General features: G+C 45.4%; 3 protein-coding genes across 5 annotated transcripts; all 3 read left to right on the top strand.

Annotated features, from left to right (window-relative positions):
• The first annotated feature begins 104 nt into the window (after positions 1–104).
• Positions 105–3,870, top strand: LOC134191395 (uncharacterized). Of its 2 annotated transcripts, none has more exons than XM_062660006.1 (4): positions 105–341; positions 3,112–3,171; positions 3,228–3,504; positions 3,564–3,870. In XM_062660006.1, exons 1-4 carry the CDS (start codon positions 168–170, stop codon positions 3,611–3,613), a joined length of 561 nt encoding a protein of 186 aa, XP_062515990.1. In that variant the 5' UTR covers positions 105–167; the 3' UTR covers positions 3,614–3,870. The 2 variants fall into 2 exon arrangements, with proteins under 2 accessions (XP_062515990.1, XP_062515991.1); XM_062660007.1 differs by lacking the exon at positions 105–341 and adding an exon at positions 656–1,929.
• A 919-nt stretch (positions 3,871–4,789) lies between these two features.
• LOC134191265 (uncharacterized) lies at positions 4,790–13,045 on the top strand. Of its 2 annotated transcripts, XM_062659859.1 has the most exons (9): positions 4,790–5,014; positions 5,108–5,167; positions 5,374–5,656; positions 5,731–6,994; positions 7,136–7,183; positions 7,419–7,571; positions 8,040–8,172; positions 8,231–8,462; positions 10,421–13,045. In XM_062659859.1, exons 4-9 carry the CDS (start codon positions 6,233–6,235, stop codon positions 12,588–12,590), a joined length of 3,498 nt encoding a protein of 1,165 aa, XP_062515843.1. In that variant the 5' UTR covers positions 4,790–5,014; positions 5,108–5,167; positions 5,374–5,656; positions 5,731–6,232; the 3' UTR covers positions 12,591–13,045. The 2 variants fall into 2 exon arrangements, with proteins under 2 accessions (XP_062515843.1, XP_062515844.1); XM_062659860.1 differs by having other exon boundaries at positions 4,790–5,167.
• Positions 13,046–13,071: 26 nt separating this feature from the next.
• LOC134191266 (small RNA 2'-O-methyltransferase-like) lies at positions 13,072–19,473 on the top strand. The gene is made up of 7 exons (XM_062659862.1): positions 13,072–13,292; positions 15,429–15,676; positions 16,336–16,518; positions 16,586–16,713; positions 16,773–16,822; positions 17,610–17,836; positions 18,652–19,473. The coding sequence occupies exons 1-7, from the start codon at positions 13,152–13,154 to the stop codon at positions 18,875–18,877; spliced, it is 1,203 nt and encodes a 400-aa protein (XP_062515846.1). The 5' UTR covers positions 13,072–13,151; the 3' UTR covers positions 18,878–19,473.
• The last annotated feature ends 258 nt before the right edge of the window (positions 19,474–19,731 follow it).

Genomic DNA, 19,731 nt, shown 5'->3' with positions numbered 1-19,731 from the left:
GAACGGCATTACTTGTATCAGTATGTATGTACTGTACATGTATTAGGATTTTCATTATTATTTCTCCATTAGCTTATTTAACGCACGTTAGTCAAGTTGCAATTTAATAGCGCAACCGACGAAGATAGTTGTCTCAGGTTGGAGTTCACAGCTGATTGCGTTCAGAGATGGGAAAGCCGTCCATCATAGCAGCAGGCATCGTCATCGTCCTTTGCATCGGCCTTATTGCCATCGAAGCAGCAGGCCTCGGTCTTTTCCTGAACCAGTACGAACTGATCGACCTCGATTTCGAGGCCGCCGGTCGGCTTGTGGGACAATTTACGCCATTCGCAAGCGTGCTGGTCAGTACTGTGTACCGTTTTACGTCTAGCGTGTTGAAAACTGCATGCAGGAGACCTTGGCACGCTGCCAAGTTTGCGAATTCGCCCAACTATTGGAACTAGAGCTGAAGCGACGTCGCGCAGTGAGCTTGCGCTGTTGCATGCAGCTCTGGGTGTCTCGTGCGTGCGCCTTTGTTTGCAGTAATGATGTTGACTGTCGGCGCTCGAGTTCCATGTCAGCGGAGTGCCGACTGTTTGGCCCCTTCGACTGCAGTCGGTGGCTTCCGGATTCTGGTCTTTGTGGGTGGTTTTAGTTGGAAAGGGAAAAGTGGTTTGCAACGGTTAACTCGACGTCTGAGCTTGCTGGATTTGTTGGCTGTATTGTGTTTGGTGCTGTTAGGAGTGCAGTCCCTGTCGTTTAGTCGTTTGGAATCTGTAGCGTCTGGTAGGTAAATATTATCCTAAAGGGTGTGAAAGTTAGTTGAGACTTTGAGAGCACGTGACTTGTTGGTAGAGAACAGTGTTGGCTAAAGCGGTTGTGGTGAGTGTGTCTGTGTTGCTGTTGCGACTATGTGCATTTCCAAGGAAGGTGGGCGTTTGTTCCAGTTATCATAGTAAGCTAAAGTAAACAGTGACTAATGACGGATTGGCACCATGGTGTTATGTTTAAAGGGTGTGCCAGAACCAGTACACCATACAGCTCAATGAAGTTTTCTAGCTTTACTTTTCTTCCAACTTAGTTGTGCATACGATATGATGTCTTGTGATCTAATACACTAATCAGTAAAAATCTGTGCCAGTTGTGCTATGCATTATCAAGTTTTAGATGTCAGACATGGACTGCTACATAGCCTATAGCAGTTACTATGAGCAATGTTTGGATGGACTAATTATTTAGGGTTGTATTTCATGCATCTAGATGGCCAGTGTTTCCACCGGAATTTTTTGATTGGTAGTAACCACTTGGGTAGCTAAACTGTAGCCAAGCACTTCATTCAGAGCCAAGAAAAAATCACCCAAACATGTACCAACTAACAACCCTAAAGGTGCCCGCTCACAATTCAGCACACTTAGGCACACCCATGCAAACTTGAAAACGTGCCGCGATTTCAAGTTGTGTCATAACGAAGCAGAACAAGGGAACATCTTAGGGTGCACCACGTTCCATAACATACAGTCTTTATTCCTAGTATAGAGAGAAAGGCGAATCGCGTTCTTGTCCGCCACGGCAGTTTCGCTTCTTGTACTTGACATTTCGGGAAAGCTAACGACAGGTGTGTAGGTTCTTTATTCACACATTTACCATTTACTGTCTTGAGATAGCTTGCTTGCTGTTGAACGACAAAACGCTTTCTCGATTGTTTTCTAGTTGCACGTGACCCGGAAATGGGTGGAGCACAGAGCATCACGTGTTGGTGTCTGAAACTTGGAGAGTGAAATAAGCCCTGGAGAGGTGCCGGACGCCACCGGCAACACAGATTGTGCATTTATCTTTACATGGCAGATACAAGAGCTGGCTAGAATTGAGGAATAGCCTATACTCGGTGTGACAGACGATGCGCCGATAGTGATGTTTCTTCTACAGAAATTCAACAACTGCAAGTCAGATGTATGCATTGGTACACTGATAAGCTAGTCTACAACTTCATACATAGTCTCGCGTAGCCAGACCCTTTTCCCGTGTCATACTTCCGCAAAGTAGGACACGGGAAAAGGGTCTGGCTACGCGAGACAACTTCATACATGGTAGATGTCTGTCCGGATGCCATCGTGCTAGTGTGCACTCTGTGCTCCACTCATTTTTAGGTCACATGCAACGAGGAAAAGATCGAGAAATCGCTTTCTCATTTAACAGCATGTTATTTCAAACTGTTGAATGGATAAATGTATCCATAAAGGCACGATTTCAAGTTTGCATGGGTGTGTCTGCACATGTGTGGTGAATCGTGAGCGGGCACCTTTACTACTAACTTGACACGTTATGCTCAAAGGAACATGACTTTGGTACGACTCAGTGCCATCTTTGTTGCCTTTTTATACCAAATTTTCAAAGCTGTTGAAATCAAAGTCATGAAGTTTTGCCCCTTCTGTGTTCAGCATCATGTAGGTCATCATCCATCATTGTCATCTTCCTCGTGTTTTCTACCATCGGTTTGTTTTTGTTTCACTTCTGTACAGTTGTTTTCAAAACCACGACTGTTGTCATCTTTACTGTGTGTATTTCTGGTTTGACACTTATGGAATCCGTATGCAAGGAGAGTGCTCACCGTGTGCAGAACATAAATAACGCACCCGCAATAGATTGGCTTTTATAATTTTGGAGCTTCAATAAATGCCACCTTTATCTCACTGTACAGTAGCGACCCTGCTTGCAAGATTAGAGGAAGCTGTACTTGTACACTGCACCAGTTAGCCAAATTGGTGAGGAGGAAGTACCATTTTATCGTCAATGACATCTATTTGTAGCATTTGGCTATTTGGCGAGCATCCAGCGGAAACACTGTCTATGATTTATGGCACTTATATGTACGTCATGTCAAGGTGTAGGTGTAGCATGTACTATGGTCATTGGTAGCTTCGTACTTGTGTGAAGAGTGTACGGATTGATCGTGTATACTGTAGCTGCATGCACGTTTTTTGAAATTAATTATTAATGAACATCAAAAATGTATAAATTATACATATTGATATCAAATATTTTTTGTAATCGATATCAAGTATTTTGTAATTGATATAGCAAGTATTTTTGTAATTGATATCAAGTATTCTGTAATTTTTTCCCTTTTTGTAGATTTTGTTGATTGCTATCATAACCATTTGTGTGGTTAGTCCGACTTATCCCAATCAACAAGTAAGTTTCAAGCGTGCTGCGGCTATTGTTTTTGCATTCAAACTGTTTGCACACAGGGTCGTGTCTGTGTCGGTTGCTGCTGGGCTTTTATCGCAGTCCTCTGTGTCGCGTGCGCTATTCTCAGCGTTTTGGGTTTCATTTTGGATGCGTTGGCCGGAATCAACTGTGACAATGACGTTTTCAAAGTCGTTCCCGATCTTAAATCGGAATGTGAGGACATCACAACCATCGGGAAATACTTGTCCATTGCGTCTGCCGGTGTCTTCTTCGTCACTTTCCTGCTTTCTATCTGTCTGTGCTGCTTCGGATGTTTCTGCCAGAGCTGCGATGAACGTAAAGCTCGTCAGTCTGTTTCTTTCTCTCTTGTTGCTTTAGCTCGTTTTGTGTTGCAGCCGGGAGAGAAGATACGGTCACTTTTGTTAGAGGTGGTCGTATCGTGTAGGACGGTCTGGAATGCTGTCTGTCCTGCCAGAGATGACACTCGTATGTAAGCAAGCGCTCGTCATAGGTTATGCTGTATTTATGTGTAGAATAGAAGATGGCCGATGTACTGAGTAGTCGTTTGGTAGTCGTAAGTCCATAGTGTGATTGATTAGCTAAGCCAGTAACGAGGTCTGCTCCATTTGCCCTTTCTTATTGCTTTTTTTGAAAGTAATGTTTTTGATGTCTCATCTGAAGTATATGTGACCCACATCGAAATGGCTGTCTCAGACATGCATGCCAGTGACAACATATACATGCTCCATGTGTACATACATACATATACATACATAATACATACATATACATACATAATACATACATAGCATTGGCGCTTGTATTGCAGGTATGCACCAATTGTGTGAGACTGAACTCTGCATATACAGCCGTGCTGATAGCAAGGGCATGCTGTGGTACCGTTGACGGGAGGGTAATATGTTCTTACCATGTACGTCATATGATGACGTCCTGGGGAGAGAACTCCCGAGAAAGAAAGCAAGATGCCTAAGTTAGAACGCACCCCAAGAGGTTTGGAAGCTACATACACCTGGCCAAGACCGTTTAGAACAGGTTTCGGAAATGCCGGTGTTGGCAGGTCACTGTCTGTCAGGAAAGTACATACGGAATGTGACGTCACGTTTACTTTTGCTTGTGAAATTCCAGTTCTATTGAACGTGGTACGATAGTCACACCTCCAGTAGTGTTAGCGTCTAAAAGATGATGTACTTGTGTACTCTATCAGGGTACACACACACTCACACACACACTCACACACACACACACACACACACACAGTGCGCATTGTCTTGTTCATGTGTACCCATTTGTATTTTGTAGTCAGGCAATTGAAGCGTCACGTAGTGACGGTGACTAGGAACAATCATTGTTACGATGGGAAAATTGCATATACTTGTTGTCATGGAAACAATGAATCACACTACTTGGTGACTGTACTGGCAGAAACATTGAAAGAAACACAAAGAGACGCTTTTGTACTCACATGTCAATCATTAAATATAAATTTGGTTTGCAACATATATTTATGTAGCAAAACACAAATAGAAATACTGTCACGTGTACAGGACGCTGTAGACACGTCGCTAACGCGCGCTACTCTGTTCTTCGTCCAAACCGGATGCAGTTCAGTCGCCAGTTCTCTGAATGATTGCGCGTATCTATGGCCAAGCCGTCGGCTGTGTTGGCGTGTGTCGTCGTCGTCCTGTCCGTTGCACTATTCGCTATCTTGGCCACCGGTCTTGGCATTTACCTGGGAAGATACAAAGATGACAAGGCCAACAAGGACCTCGACGTATTTTCCGCGTTGGGGTTGGATGGGTACTTTATGCCACTTCTTGGCATCCCAGTAAGTGACGTGCTTCTCTAAACTCGTCGTTTGTCACGTGCTGGTCACACCAGACATGCATTTCCGGGTTTGCGACTTATTTCCGTTGTCTAGCTGCTACTCCTTTCTCTCGTCACGCTCTGTTGCGTCGCACCCGCAGATCCGAGCAAAAAGGTGAGCTCACGCTAATCGTGTCTAACCAGCCAGAGTAGGCGGTTTCGTTGAGACTAATCGCGTTTCTGTGTTCAATCTAATTAAATCAATCAAATGCGTTGGTGTGTACGTGTCTACACGTGTTGTCCGGTTGTGGCATTCATACTTGTGTGACTGCTCAACAGGGGTCTGCCGGTAAAATGAAAGTTTTTCGCGTTCTTTTCTAGGGTCGCACTTGTCTCGGATTATTTTGGTTTCTAACCGCTCTCGTTTCATCTGCCGCCGTTCTGGTCAGCCTTCTCGGATTTCTCCTCAACAGGCTACTCAACGCCGTGTACGACGCTTGCAAAGACGACACGCCAACGCCTTCCGTTCGCTCGCCAGACTGTGATGAAATCATCAACGTCGGTCGATACCTATCTATAGCGACAGCTGTTATATGCGCCATTGTGGCCGTCTGCGCTGTGGTTCTGTGCTGCTTTGGCTGCTGCTTCCAAGAAGTCGATGAAGGTAGGCGACCTACGACTGTCCAGTCAGTCGGTAATCTAATTGACAGTTGAGTCAGCGGTATTGTGTTATTCTAGATGACCTCGAATCGTCAGTTCGGGTGATCTAATGCGGAGATGGGTCACGTGATGCGCGCATTTCCTGTCCGACGGGCTGTAGAGACCGTACAGAACGAGTTTCGACCAACAGTTATGTAATGTAAAAGTGTTAGATATAATTTTCACGGATGTGTAGGTTACGAGAGTTTGTAATGCGAATAGAATTGCATTTGAATGAAACCAAACCGGTCAAGGCCTGCGCGCTCCGGAGGTGCACCGCCCACGCATTGCGTACATGTAAATAACCACACCCGGAAGACCGACGTCATATTAGACATCGCCGCGAGTGATTGGCCGCATTAAGGGTTCAAGTTGCAACAGGGGACAACCCCCGTATTTCCGTAGTCGCCATATTGGCGAAGCGTCACACACATGCTCTTCCAGTCGATGGATTAGCATCGTGTCCACTCATTTGTCCGTTTCAGGACACGTCTCTCGACATCATCTGTCGCATCTAAACCGTCAACTTGACGCTCCTACAATGCAGGCCCCCCAATGGACCGACTTCCTACAATGTCCAATCTGTCTCCAAGACTTCAACGACGTCCTACGTCTACCCGTGAGCCTAGCGTGCGGCCACACCGTCTGCAAATCGTGCCTTAGCAATCTCCAACGACGTCAATGCCAATTTTGCAGCTCTCCAATCACTACAGACATCGAAAAACTTCCCGTCAACGACGCGCTGTTGCTTCTCACCAGCGGTGGTTCCACACTCCAACCTTCCCCTCTCCCGTATGACGTTCTAGACGACGAGAAACGTGACTATCTCGACGCCAAGCGAGCCATCGAGAGTCTCGCTCTCCTCCTCAAGCCGCTCAGCATCCTCGGAACCGTCGGCAGCACGAATAACGGCACTCTGAGTCGCCCGATGCAGCGAAAACTCGTCACACTCATCAACTGTCAACTCATCGAGGCAGAGGGACGAGCGCGGGCGATGCGAGCCGCTCGTTCTCTCGGCGAACGCACTGTGACGGAGCTTCTATTACATCATCAAAACCAACAACAACTCTCGTCTAATCTGTGGGCAGCGGTGCGTCAGCGTGGCTGTCAGTTTCTCGGACCGGCACTGCAAGAGGAGTGTCTGCGTCTCATACTCTTCTCTCTCGAAGGCGGGGTCCAGTTGTCTCGCAAGGTGCTCGTCAAGTTTGTAGTCTCGCGGCTGCAGGAGAAGGAGTATCATCAGGCGTCGAAGACGAGCGTTGGACACGTCGTGCAGTTGTTGTATCGCGCATCGTGCTTCAAGGTCGGTGTGTATGTGTATGTGTGTCTATGTGTGTATGTGACTTAGAGCGGTGGTTGTTGGGTGCGGTTCTGATTGGTTGGTCGGTTGGCGCGAGGAATTCCGCGTTTTGTTTGTTGAATGAAATGAGTTTTTGTTGTTTAGGTGACGAAGCGTGACGACGAGTCGTCGCTTATGGAGTTGAAGGAGGAGGTGAGTGAGGGTAGTGAGTAGAAATTTAGTTTCAATGAACATATGGGTGGTCACCCTAGATGGCATGTTGATATCTCACATCCGGGGTTCACGGATTAGGTTGCCGACCGGAAGCCGGATAAGCGTGAAGCATGTTGGAATGCTGAGTAGCAGTTGGTGGTGCTAAGTAGCAGATGTTGTTGCTAAGTAGGTTGGCTTGCTGGTTTAGTTGTTTATATGACCTTTCCTTGTATAGTTTCAGAGTTACGAGGCTTTGAGGAGAGAGCATGACTCGCAGATCGTTCAGATTGCGATGGAGGCCGGATTGAGGATCGCACCCGATCAGTGGTCGTCGCTTCTGTATGGAGACACGAATCATAAGTCGCACATGCAGTCGATAATCGACAAGGTGAGATTGTCTTATCAGGAAAGTTAATTAATAATAATAATGTAGGTTATCTATCCCATATTGAAAATTGACATCTTCTGTGTATTAGGCTCTGTTTTGTAACTGTTTTGAGAAAATTTGATTATTGTGATTTTGTGTGTGATGGTTGGGTAGATTTGTCTTTCTTGTGTGATGAAAAGGGTCAGTGTATGTATAAGTAGGTTTGTAGGTATGTAGATGAGATTTAAATCTGTCTTTATGTCTATTGTCAGTTTCAGAGGTCTGTAATTAATTGTGTTACAGCGTGTGTGCGTGCGTGTGTGTACATGTGTGTGTATATATCATCGTGTGTACGTGTATGCATGTGTATACATACGTGTGTACGTACACATGCATGTATGTGTGTCTGTTCATATTTGTGTTTATATACGTCTGTGTCTGCATGCGCATATGTACAATATATCATTCGAAATGTGACATTGTCTTTAGCTACAAACACCAGAGTCATTCAGTCACAGCATCGACGAATTAGTCATTGCATTGACTCGATCCAGCGATCCTTTCCATCTTGGAGATCTTCGAGACCATTTTGAATTTCTCTCAAATCTAAACGCATCTTCCGGTGAGTTCCACATGACATCGTCATACCATTCATTCTCTAATCTATCACTCCTATCTAGAAATACTAAGTGTAGACTGGGAAACTTGCAGCAAAGGAATGCAAGCGGTTGAGGCCGTTGTGCAAGGTCTCGTTCGCTTCGTGCAGGCGAACCAAAAGAGTAAGAGCAGCGAGTTTCAGCAGGCGTACAACAGCAAGTACAAGACGAGCATGTGCAAGGACATGCAGACGCGAGGAAGTTGCCCGAGGGGTGCGACGTGCTCGTTTGCACATTCTGAAGATGAAATGGAAAGGTGAGTTGGCTCGACAAGAATGATAGAATTATTCATGTATATTTGATTCGCCGGTTGATTGCCGGCATACTGTTTGTATTGGTCGTACTTCTTCTTTCCTTTCGTCCCCGTCTTTTAATGTTTCTGGCTTTCTGGTCGTATTCTTTTAGGGGCATGCCAGTTTCCTTGTTTACTCATTTTCCTGTTTCTGGCAGTTTTTGTCACTTTATTTCTTACTTGATGTTGTTTGTTTGTTTGTTTGTATTGTGTGTCTGTCTGTTTGTTGTTTCTCAACCTGTTCACTCTTGATTGTGGGTGTTTGGAGCTTTTCCTGCTTCCTTCTTCCTGGTTGCATGACAGGTTGTCTTCCCACCTGTCTGAAGGCTCACATATCGATCCCTCATATCACACGTGTCATGGGTGTTATGATCCAGTGTTGAAAAAGTGGTGGTCAAGTTGTCATGTGACGACTAACTGAATTCATGTGACGACTAACTGAATTCATGTGACAGCGACCAATTATACATGTACCAGTGAGGTTGCCATCCTGACCACTAAAGTCACTCAAGCTATGGAGGACCCAATACATTTTTGTTTTTATGCTGTCGAGTAGAATAGTGACATTACTCAGGTCAGACTGAGAGTGACACCTCAAGTCTTGGGATTTTGTTTACTTGCAAGAAACTCCGTATAATTAGGCCACACCGAAAAGATTTCGTGTTGGTGTAACTTGCCTGTTCGTGTTTGGAGGTCCGGCTGGTTTTTTGTGCATGCGCTTGTCTGGTAGCATGACGTCTTCGATTGCCCTTTGCGATTCCATGAGCATTGGAACACACGTTTTGAAAGATGGGAAGGTTCTTCGGGTTTGTGCAGACTGTAAACTTTATTATGTATTTATTGGAGGAGATGGGATACGGTGATTGGGCAGACCATGTCATCAACGTGAGAACTAGCACCACCGCCACTATTGACAAACAAGACGCGTAGTTCGACGATGAAGTACAGCTGCACGTAGAGGCAGTTTCAACATTTGTTCAACGGCACTCAGACTTGTGTCAATTTGACATAAAGCTTTAGCTGTTGTAGCGTTTAGTTTGCAGCATGTGCTATGAGTGGGTGTCTGCGTGCAAGTGTGCACGCACTGCACCACAAAAAGCACTGCCCATCTGCCCGTCTTTCTTCCTCATATGTTACCCCAACCGACAATATTTAAATAGAGCAGGATTCACGTTTAAGTAACACAAATTGCCATGTGGTTGTTAGAGCAAATTAACATGAATTGGCCGGAGGCAACATAACTCCTGAATAATTTGTTCCTCTATACCGTATTTTTTATAACCCGGATATAGTCAAAAATATCTTGCTCCTATAGACGTCCCTTGTAAGAAGCGACTCACTCTGTTTATACTGTCCAAGGTCACAAACAGGCATTTCAAATTTGGTGGAGATGCAATGTGCCGTTGTAGAGAAGTTTAAGCACAAGTGGCGGCGGGTCTGATTGGCAAGAAATTGCTTGACACCTTCACTGTCGACCTCGATTAATTCAGCGTGCACTCGTGGTTCGTCATGCAAACTTTGAGCAACAACAGCATCCTCGCTAATACGGTTGGGTTTGTGGACTTCAAAAGGTGCCTCTTTGAATCGTCAACTCGTACAACTGAAACTGCGTTTGCATTATAGTGTGGAACCCAGTCTTTATGCATGGTTTTGTGGGGATTGATGTTACAGACAGACAGACGGACCGATCAGCCTATATTTATGTATATATATATATATATATATAAATATAAAGATATGTTAAAAGTCCTAAACACCTTGACAACTAAACATTTTGTTAGGTTGTCAAGATACGTCTGCCATAAGATTTTGAACACTGATGACCTACAGTATATGTACAGCATCATATGTTTGTATTGTGATACCAAGAATGTGTGACCAGTACCTATCTACTTGAGCTTGAATTTTGGCTTGTGTTTTAGGTTTCGACGAAGTTCGCGAAATCGAGGCCGTCCGCTTCCCGCTCGAGTACCCGGCCAGCCGTTGCAGCCTCCGCCGGTCGCTAACATGCAATCGTCTCTCAGTCACTTCTCTCAGTCAGCCGGAATGTCCATCGCTCCTCCACAATCTCAATTTCCGTCGACATTCCCGGGACCTCACGGTCCTGTCCATCACATTTCCAACTACATTCCGTACGCTCAGTCTCCTCAACCGGCGACATCGCAGCCCATGTTGCAGTCGCTGACGCCGAAGCAATCGGTCAGCCGCCACTATTCTCAGGAGATGATGACGGGGATGGCGGTGCCGCCGTCTGGTCCGTACAGCACACCGCCGACCGCACGAATGGGCTTACATTCGTATGGGCAACAACATCCGGGATCGAACAAGTCGTACAGCATGCCGCAGATGGGCGGTCAATACGTACGCGGAGGGTATCCGCCGGCGAGTCAGTTTGGTGGTCGACCGGTTGACTTCCATTCGAGCAGCCACGGGAGCATGGACGGCCTGTATTCGGACGTGAAACACAGCAACACGATATACAGGGACCAGATGACGCCGCGAGCTCCGATTCTCGTCAATCGCGGTGCGCACAGCGGCGGTAACGGACCCCCCTCGTTCGGTCACTTCTCGACCGAATATTCGTATTACGGCCGGAGACCTCCCGGTCCGAGTTACGCATCGATGAGTTCGGGGAGCTTCGACGGTATGCCATACGGATCAGGATTGAGTAACAGTGTGTCGTATGGTTCAGATGTCGACTTTGGTGAGTACGGATCGCATCAGTCGTTTTCCGACCCGCACGTTGGAAAGCCGAGTTTGCACCAAACGCATCACGAGGATACCGCATATCGACCGCCATCGTATAGTCACCAATTATTACAGAGTGTCACTCAAAGCAGCATAGTGAGACCGGTGAGACCGCCACAATGGAGCAGCCGTGAGAGTTACCCGTCGCACGAATCGGCGATTCCGTCCGATCAGTTTGGGTATGGCGATATGGTTTATGGAGCCGGTAATCATCAGCAAGGCTACGGGCAGCAGAACGCTGACATACAAGGCGAACCGCAGTCATCGACGAGTTACAGAACGTTTGCATTGAAGGAAGAGAGCAAACCGGCTGCGAGCGAGTATGAGTTGAAGTGGAGCGTCAATTCTGGGATCGATCACAGCAGTGGGAGTGCGTCACCGGAATCAGAGTACGTGACGACGTACAGAAGTAGGCAACGCCAGTCGGTCACGATGCAGCCGCCGGAGAAAGAAACCGTTTTGGAGCAAAAGCTGACGACCGATCCGTTCAATATGCCGACGTCGCCGGCGAGCGCATACTCGTTCTCACCAGTTGTCGGCACGCCGACCAACATGAAGTCAGCGAACGTTCGCGAGCGGGACGTGCAGTCGCCATCGACATCGGAGAGCAACGGCTCGTTGTTTGTCGACGAGAAAGTGAGACGGAAGTCGCCTCTCGCATCGATGTGGGACGACAACGGCAGCTCCGTTTCTTGTCTACACAAATCGCCGTGGTCGAACGACACCGAACCAACGACGTCAACGACAGACACTCAGTGGCAGCCATCCGTCGTTGCGAATGCGTGGTTCAACATCGGAACACAAGCGGAGACTAAGAAAGGCACAACCGGTGGCTCGGAGTTGGACCGCAAGCGCGAAGAACTCAAACATCTGGAAGAAGAGCTGCTGAAACGCGAGGCGATGCTCCGCGAGAAGGAGACGGCATTAGCCAAACATGAGCGAAAGATCAGCTCGCCGAAGCCGCCCGACACGAGCGACGATCTCGAGATCGTCCGCAACATACAACGACAACTGAACGCAGAGGAGCTGATGGAAAAGCAGAGCGCAGCAGGAAGTCAATTGAACGACGAGCAACTGGCGTGGGACGTCCAACGACTCGAAATCGGCGGTGACGACGTCTCGCTCTCGTGTGGTATCACCGACTCCGCCCTGCGGAGGAAATCACTACCAAGCGCCGTGTATAATTCACTTCCGGTGAAAGACGTGGAGAACGACCACGAGCACGAATCGCTGTGGAAGGACGAGGCGACGAGCGAGAGTGTCAAGAGCACGTACGACGTCGCACAGAAAGATATCACCGACTTGGTGCCACGCACACCGGCCAGAGAGTCGACCATCCAGTAGCGATGATAACGTACTTCATGTCGGAGCATCATCATTCGGAAACATTTTCACACACAAATTTGTTGTCCATATATGATCAAGGTATAATAGCTGTCTCTCAGCACAGAGCTTCGATGCTTGTGGCATGTCTAATTCTTCCTATTGATATTAATGTTGTCTAATTGAGTCTCCTTTTTCTCACTTTCCACACTAAGCTTGGCTGTTGCAGCTTGTTATTTACAAGGATTTTATTATTAGTAGGCCTTCAAAAGGGATAAAATGCTGATCTTTTTTCTTGTAGTATTTCTTGTCGTCAGTGACTCGGCTGCTTTTGTGGCTGTGTGTATTCTGTAGTATATAGCAGTTGACAATTTGCTGTTTATTGTGCTAGCTGGCTGTACGCCTTTTATTGTCACGATCACTTGACTTCTTGTGGGGTCACAATTGTAGATCAATAAATGTTGCAATAATCAACAGTTTGATGTCATTATACGGGTACTCGAGTTGAGGGTTATATGATGTCATTATACCGGTAACTTGCGTACGGGGTTTGATGTTGGTTATACGGGGTACTACGCACGAATGGCGGGATCTCATTCAGTGAAGAGTGAAAAGTTGGAGGAGAATGAGGGTGAGCTTGGAGGTCCGATGTTTAGTCCTCCGTTGTATAGACAGCGCTACGACGTCGTTTGCGACATTGTGAGAAAGATGGAAGCGAGAAAAGTAAGGTTTGTAAGTTGAGGTTTGTCTGTTTGTTCGTCTCTCTGTTTTCTGTTTGTACGTGTTTGTCTGTATGTATATCGTTGTGTGTCTCAATTGGACACGTGTACGATAAACTTGTTAGATAGCCACGTTCGCGTGTTGCATTAGACTTTTACATCCCACTTCTGTCACCATGTATGGTGTCTTAATTTAATTGAACACGTGTACAGTACGATAGACTTGTTAGATAGCCAAGTGCGCATGTTGTATTTTAACTAGTTGTATGGTATCCGTAGGCACCTCGCGTTTGGAAGTAACACCTCCAATGGAGTTTTCAGACCATCTACCAGAATGCTGAGGCCTAGCTAGACAATATGTATTTGTTGAAACCCTAGCTGTCATGGAAGTAAACATGCAAAATTCCTAGTAGTTTAGATTACGTATATAGGCCTGGTATAGGTAGTCGTGGTTTTGTAATCGTAATCAAGACAGTTGAAATGTACAGTCTAGGTATGCACTCAGTTCCGTTGTAACGACAGTGGTATGGTATTTACTGACATAGACATTGATATCAGCAAACATTGACTATCAACAGTGTTAGATGCAGCACAGTGTAGTAAAGGATTGATTGTAGTATGGGACGTGTGAATAGTTGACTGTAGGTGGAATTCAACTCCTGAAGGTGTTTCTTGGTTGTCAAGTACACACAGTCCCTAGCTAAAATAAAAAAGGATGGGGCGACGGAACTTCATGAAGCATTTCTTCGCCATTTGGTCACTTGCACGAATCGTTCTTAGACTCATCTGTAGTCGGACACGGAAACGATTTTTAAGGTAGGTCCTATCATGAAACATGGTCATGGGAGGAGAAATTTGAGATTTGTGTACACACACACACACACACACACACACACACACACACACACACACACACACACACACATACCAAAAGCTCGATGGAGAGCCATATAGGACCACGCCCATTTCTGTTGTGCGACCCGGATTAGAAGCCTCGCTACGCTCGGCAATAACTAAAAGTTTATACTTCTGCATCCCATTCCTGTCACCATGTATGTTGGACACATGTACAATAGTCATTCTAGACTTGTTATTAGCTGGACAGGTACACATGTTGTATTTTAATCTAATAGTATATACCTGTACAATCTGTTTTCTATTCGTTGTCTGTATCTGTTTGTCTGTAGTTTTCAAATTTGAAGCATTTAATTTTTTGCAGAGCTGGACTCGTTTGGTATTGTGTACTACAATAATCACCCGTAATAACACCCTGGGCGTATAGAAAGAGCCAATTTTTTCTGGTCTTATACTAGGGCATGGGTGTTATTTTGGTCCTAGGCGTATACATGGTCGCAAAATGCTGTCGTTTGGCCAGTCATCTAAATACTCGAAGACAGAAATACCACAAATGCTTGCAATTATTCATTTGCAAGATCAAAGGTACTGGTATCCGTACAGCATCAGCTTACTCGCAGAAACTAAACACTGTATGTATACACATGCAAACCAGAGTGGTCAGCCTGAAGCCGGTCAAAAGCATCTGGGTCGGTAATTGCAACAAAGACATGAGTCTAGTGGTTAGCACTTTCACTCAACATTGCACAAGCTCATCAAACGCACACAGACGGAGATGAATGTTCTGCGGACCCATTTTGTTTTGTTTGCACATGCGTATCCTGGGCTTATACTTGGGCTTGGGCATATAGTTGGACATGGGTGTTTTTTGGGCTGACAGTTCTGACCTGTCGCACATGGGCGTATATACGGACATGGGCGTTATTGGGGGCAAATACGGTAGTAAATGTATAAAAATAAAATTTGTCAGTCTGTTTTTGTCGATTTGTCTGTCTGTTGTCAGTCTGTCTGTCTGTTTATCTATCTGTCTGTTTGTTGTCTGTTGTCTGTCTGTCTATCTGTCTGTTTGTTGTCTGTCTGTCTGTCTGTTTGTATGTGTGTAGCTGCTGTTTGTTTGTTTGTGTGCATGTGGCTGTTTGTCTATTTGTTTATCTGTGTATTCATCTATTTATATAGTCAGCATATTATGTCATCACTTGTGTACAATATTTGATGTACTCATCCAATGCCCATATGATTGCCCACTCTCATGTGTGTATACTCACTATTGCTTTTCATTGTTTAGGTTGTGGATATGGGCTGTGCTAGTGGGAAACTATTGTGGCATCTGAAATGGATTGATTGCATTGAAGAGTTAGCCGGTGTTGATGTCGATGTCACACAGCTGCAGGGAAATTCACACATCTTGTGTCCTCTTACTACTGACTATCTGATGCCGAGAAAAAAGCCGTTGAATATTTGTCTGTTTGAGGGATCAATTGGTAGTGCTGATTCGAGACTATATGACTGGGACATTGTGTGCTGTGTTGAAGTGTAATTGTGTGTGTGTGTGTGTGTGTGTGTGTGTGTGTGTGTGTGTGTGTGTGTGTGTGTGTCTGTGTGTGTGTCTGTGTCTGTGTCTGTGTCTGTGTGTCACTGTGTGTGTGCGTGTCTGTCTGTGTGTGTGTGTGTGTGTGTGTGTGTGTGTGTGTGTGTGTGTGTGTGTGTGTGTGGTGTGATAGCTCAGTTGGTTAGAGAGTCATCTTATGAGGTGTTTACATCCGGGACCGTGAAGGGTTGCAAGTTCAAGTCACAGTGATGGTGAGCTATGGCATAATTTCCTTAAGCAAGAAACTAACACACAATTGCATCTCTCTACTCAGTAGTATAAATGAGTACCTGGTCATTGACTGGGGTCCTAAGCGGCCATCGGCTGTGACGTGACATCAGCCACTGGGGTCCTGGTGAAACATTGGGTACTCACACCACAGTTGGCTTCACAAGTCGGTGCTCCTGCGAGTGCCTGGCCTAGCTCCAGGAGTTTGCTAGCGGACGCCCAGAGTTTCCTGAGTAGCGCACAGGGCCCAGCGTGACCTCTGAGAGGCAGCTGCTGACATTTAGGGTTTTTGTGTGTGTGTGTGTGTGTGTGTGTGCGCGCGCACGCATATGTGTGTCACTGTGTGTCCACCAACTGACGACTCGTCTCTTTACAGAATCGAGCATTTACACACAGGCACACTCGCTCTTGTCCCACACGCTTTATTCCATCAACTCCAACCCAAGGTCGTCATCGTCACAACTCCAAACTCCGAATTCAACATCCTCTTTTCTAACTTCCGCGATTTTCGTCACTGGGACCATAAATTTGAGTGGACACGAGATGAATTCCGGTCTTGGTCAGTTACACTGATTACGCTTGTTTTCATAGCATTACAAATTAATTTATTTTTTATTTATATTTAGGGCCGATGGCATTGCTAGTGAGTTCAACTATAGTGTCGAGTATAGTGGAGTTGGTGAAGGCCCTCCTGGCTCGCTGGACAAACTGGGCTGGTGCACACAAATCGCCGTTTTTACTCGTCTCCATATTGGTATGATAAATGGTTAGTTATCTGTGACATTTGTATTTAATGTTGATCTGTTTGTGTAGATAGTGAGTGCGCGCAATGTATTGAGGAGAATTTGCAGCCATATAGATGTGTGAGTATTTGTTATGAAGATGACGTGTGGTCGTGGATAAGTGGGACTTAGCTGTTGTGTGATGTGTTTGTGTTGTTTAGTGGTGTTTGGTTGACAGGCAGACAGACAGATGGACACATAAACAGGCAGACAGATGGGAATACAAGCAGACAGACAGATGGACACACAAACAGACAGACGGATGGTCACACAAACAGACAGACAGATAGACACACAAACAGACATATGTGAACACATAAACAGACAGACACTTGGATACACAAACAGACAGACTGGTGGACACACAAACAGACAGACAGATGGACATGCAAACAAACAGACAGACAGACGGACACACCAACAAACAGACGGACGGGCACACAAACAGACAGACAGACAGACAGATGGACTTGCAAACAGACAGACAGATGGACACACAAACAGACAGACACATGGACACACAAACAGACAGACAGACGGACACACCAACAACAGGCAGACGGACACACAAACAGACAGACAGACACATAAGCAGACAGACAGATGGACACACAAACAGACGGATGGACACACAAACAGACAGACGGATGGGTTGACGACAAACAGCCCATTAAACACTGTTACAGACTGACAAGATGTTTCATGAACACACATTGAAGCTATCTCTAATCACACAAGTATGCTGATTATATCAATGTGATAATTCATTTTAACACCAATTATCACATTGTGGTCGTTATCTCACATGACATGCCCCCCCCCCCCGTGTTATTGCAACAACACAACACGTCACCTCTCTCCTTTCTAGATCAAAGAGATATCACATCCTCATCAGCTGCAGACACCTCACACTACACTCCAGCAGTTGAACGACGAGCTAACCTACTATTGTCACTTCCTAGCTGACATCGATTGTGGGACTGAAACAGACGAGGAAGACGCTGAGCGAGTGACACACACGGTTTGCATTCGACTCGAGCGGCTCATGAAATTTGGTCGGATTAAGGAGTTGTGTCCAGATCTGGATGAATTGCGGTGAGGTATTGTGTGGTTTTGATTTCCTGTTTGTATGATGTGGGGGATGAAGTGAAAGTTGGAACGCGTGGAATGTGAAACAGAATTATGATGATTTGGCTGCATTACAGCACACGTGCTTGTGTTATGTTGAAGGTGGTTTGGGGTCTGTTTGGAGTTTTGGGGGTGGGTGATGTGGATGGAAGGGTTGGTGTGCTGTGAAGTGGAAATGTAGTGAGTTGGGAAGGCGGATGGACAGATAGACAGACAGACAGACGGATGGACAGACTTAAATACTAACAAACTACTGTGTGTGTGTGTGTGTGTGTGTGTGTGTGTGTGTGTGTGTGTGTGTGTGTGTGTGTGTGTGTGTGTGTGTGTACTCTCAATTTAAAGCAGGAACTCCCGTAGTTTTAAATATCAAATGTGTTGATATTAATGGTACAGATACGAACACTAAAAGGTACGATTCCTATGGATATAATTAATTACCATGTTTTATAGACTTAATGATATCAAGATAGTTGATAACTAAATTGAGCATACTTCGTCACCCCTTGTGTATAATGTTGCAATTGATTTTCTCTACTCACAGTGTGGTGTTTTCAGTTATCACAGACAGACAGACAGACAGTAGCCACATGTGTTGCAATATACTGTATTCAATTTTATATTGTATATATGCAATATATATATATATATATAATGTTTATCATTAACATTGATCTACACCTCCCTTGTCTCTACCTTGTGTACTAACAAATAAGAAAGAGTACGATAACTCAGGCAGCCACACAATCAGAGCAACCCGACTCATTGCCGTGTGTTCACTCTAGCTCTTGCATTCGTCAAACAGAACAATTTCATTTGTCTCCTGATGGCGACAGCGTATTATACACACACATCTTGATGAGTAGTAGTAATGGGTGGAATGTTGATGATGATGATGGTGGTGAAAGTGATGTGGTGGATGACTACCAAGTGGACAATGAGAGGCGGGTTGAAAATTGGAATCAAACAATCACCACAAGCCCAAAGGAAACAACCGAAACGTGGGATTGACTGTCAACACTCTCAATGTTTGTCTGCATTTCAACTTAATTCTGTTTTGATTTTGAACTCAAAGAATGTAGAAACGAACACAATGATGTAGATACTAACGTTCACGCTGATGTACATCACAAGCGGCCAAAGTTCGACCGCCTAACTCTTGTATCATCTTCTCTGTTGATAAATCATCGAATGTTTCTTTCAAGAGACGAATGCCTCCTACACAACACAAATAGGTGGGAAGAGTGAGGCAATAGTGACCAAATATTGTGACTGACTTGAAACGTTTGCGAGATGTGCAAGAACCCAGACGGCCCATAAGTTCAGTTGCAGGGCACTTTCTGCCTTTCAAGAGAATCTTTGTGGTTGGTTGTCTCTATTGGATGTCCCAGCATTTGGATTGTGGCCTCTTGACAACAGTAATTGGTTGCAGTTTGTGATTGTCAATGGGATTATGTAATTATTATTGATTATTTGGGTAGCAGCCTAGTATTGGTGTTATACTAGAATTGAAGACATTTCTTATGAAAATGAGGAGATATGTAGGGATTGCATAGAAACAATACAAAAAGGGAGGAAAGAGAGGGGAGAGGGAGAGAGAATGCACATGTGCTCTCTCTCTCTCTCTCTCACACACACACACACACACACACACACACACACACACACACACATGTACACACACACACACACACACACACACACACACACACACACACACACACACACACACACACACACACACACACACACCATTGCTGTGAACACCAGTTGTTGTGGAGTTGACACTTTCCATGCTTCAGGCCCATCAGACTCAATGTGTGACAAGTACAGTACCACACGCGAAGTAGCTGGGTGCCAATGCT

The sequence above is a fragment of the Corticium candelabrum genome, chromosome 15 (assembly GCF_963422355.1).
Source record: "Corticium candelabrum chromosome 15, ooCorCand1.1, whole genome shotgun sequence".
Classification (NCBI taxonomy): domain Eukaryota; kingdom Metazoa; phylum Porifera; class Homoscleromorpha; order Homosclerophorida; family Plakinidae; genus Corticium; species Corticium candelabrum.
This window is presented reverse-complemented; position numbering and strand designations above follow the sequence as displayed.

Coding starts and splice junctions, on each gene's coding strand:
- LOC134191266 (XM_062659862.1), top strand. CDS start 13,152: ATGGCGGGATCTCATTCAGTGAAGAGTGAAAAGTTGGAGGAGAATGAG. Junction 13,293..15,428: donor GAAAGATGGAAGCGAGAAAA/GTAAGGTTTGTA, acceptor TTCATTGTTTAG/GTTGTGGATATGGGCTGTGC. Junction 15,677..16,335: donor ATTGTGTGCTGTGTTGAAGT/GTAATTGTGTGT, acceptor GTCTCTTTACAG/AATCGAGCATTTACACACAG.
- LOC134191265 (XM_062659859.1), top strand. CDS start 6,233: ATGCAGGCCCCCCAATGGACCGACTTCCTACAATGTCCAATCTGTCTC. Junction 7,184..7,418: donor TTATGGAGTTGAAGGAGGAG/GTGAGTGAGGGT, acceptor TTCCTTGTATAG/TTTCAGAGTTACGAGGCTTT. Junction 8,173..8,230: donor AAATCTAAACGCATCTTCCG/GTGAGTTCCACA, acceptor ACTCCTATCTAG/AAATACTAAGTGTAGACTGG.
- LOC134191395 (XM_062660006.1), top strand. CDS start 168: ATGGGAAAGCCGTCCATCATAGCAGCAGGCATCGTCATCGTCCTTTGC. Junction 342..3,111: donor CGCCATTCGCAAGCGTGCTG/GTCAGTACTGTG, acceptor CCCTTTTTGTAG/ATTTTGTTGATTGCTATCAT. Junction 3,172..3,227: donor CGACTTATCCCAATCAACAA/GTAAGTTTCAAG, acceptor GTTTGCACACAG/GGTCGTGTCTGTGTCGGTTG.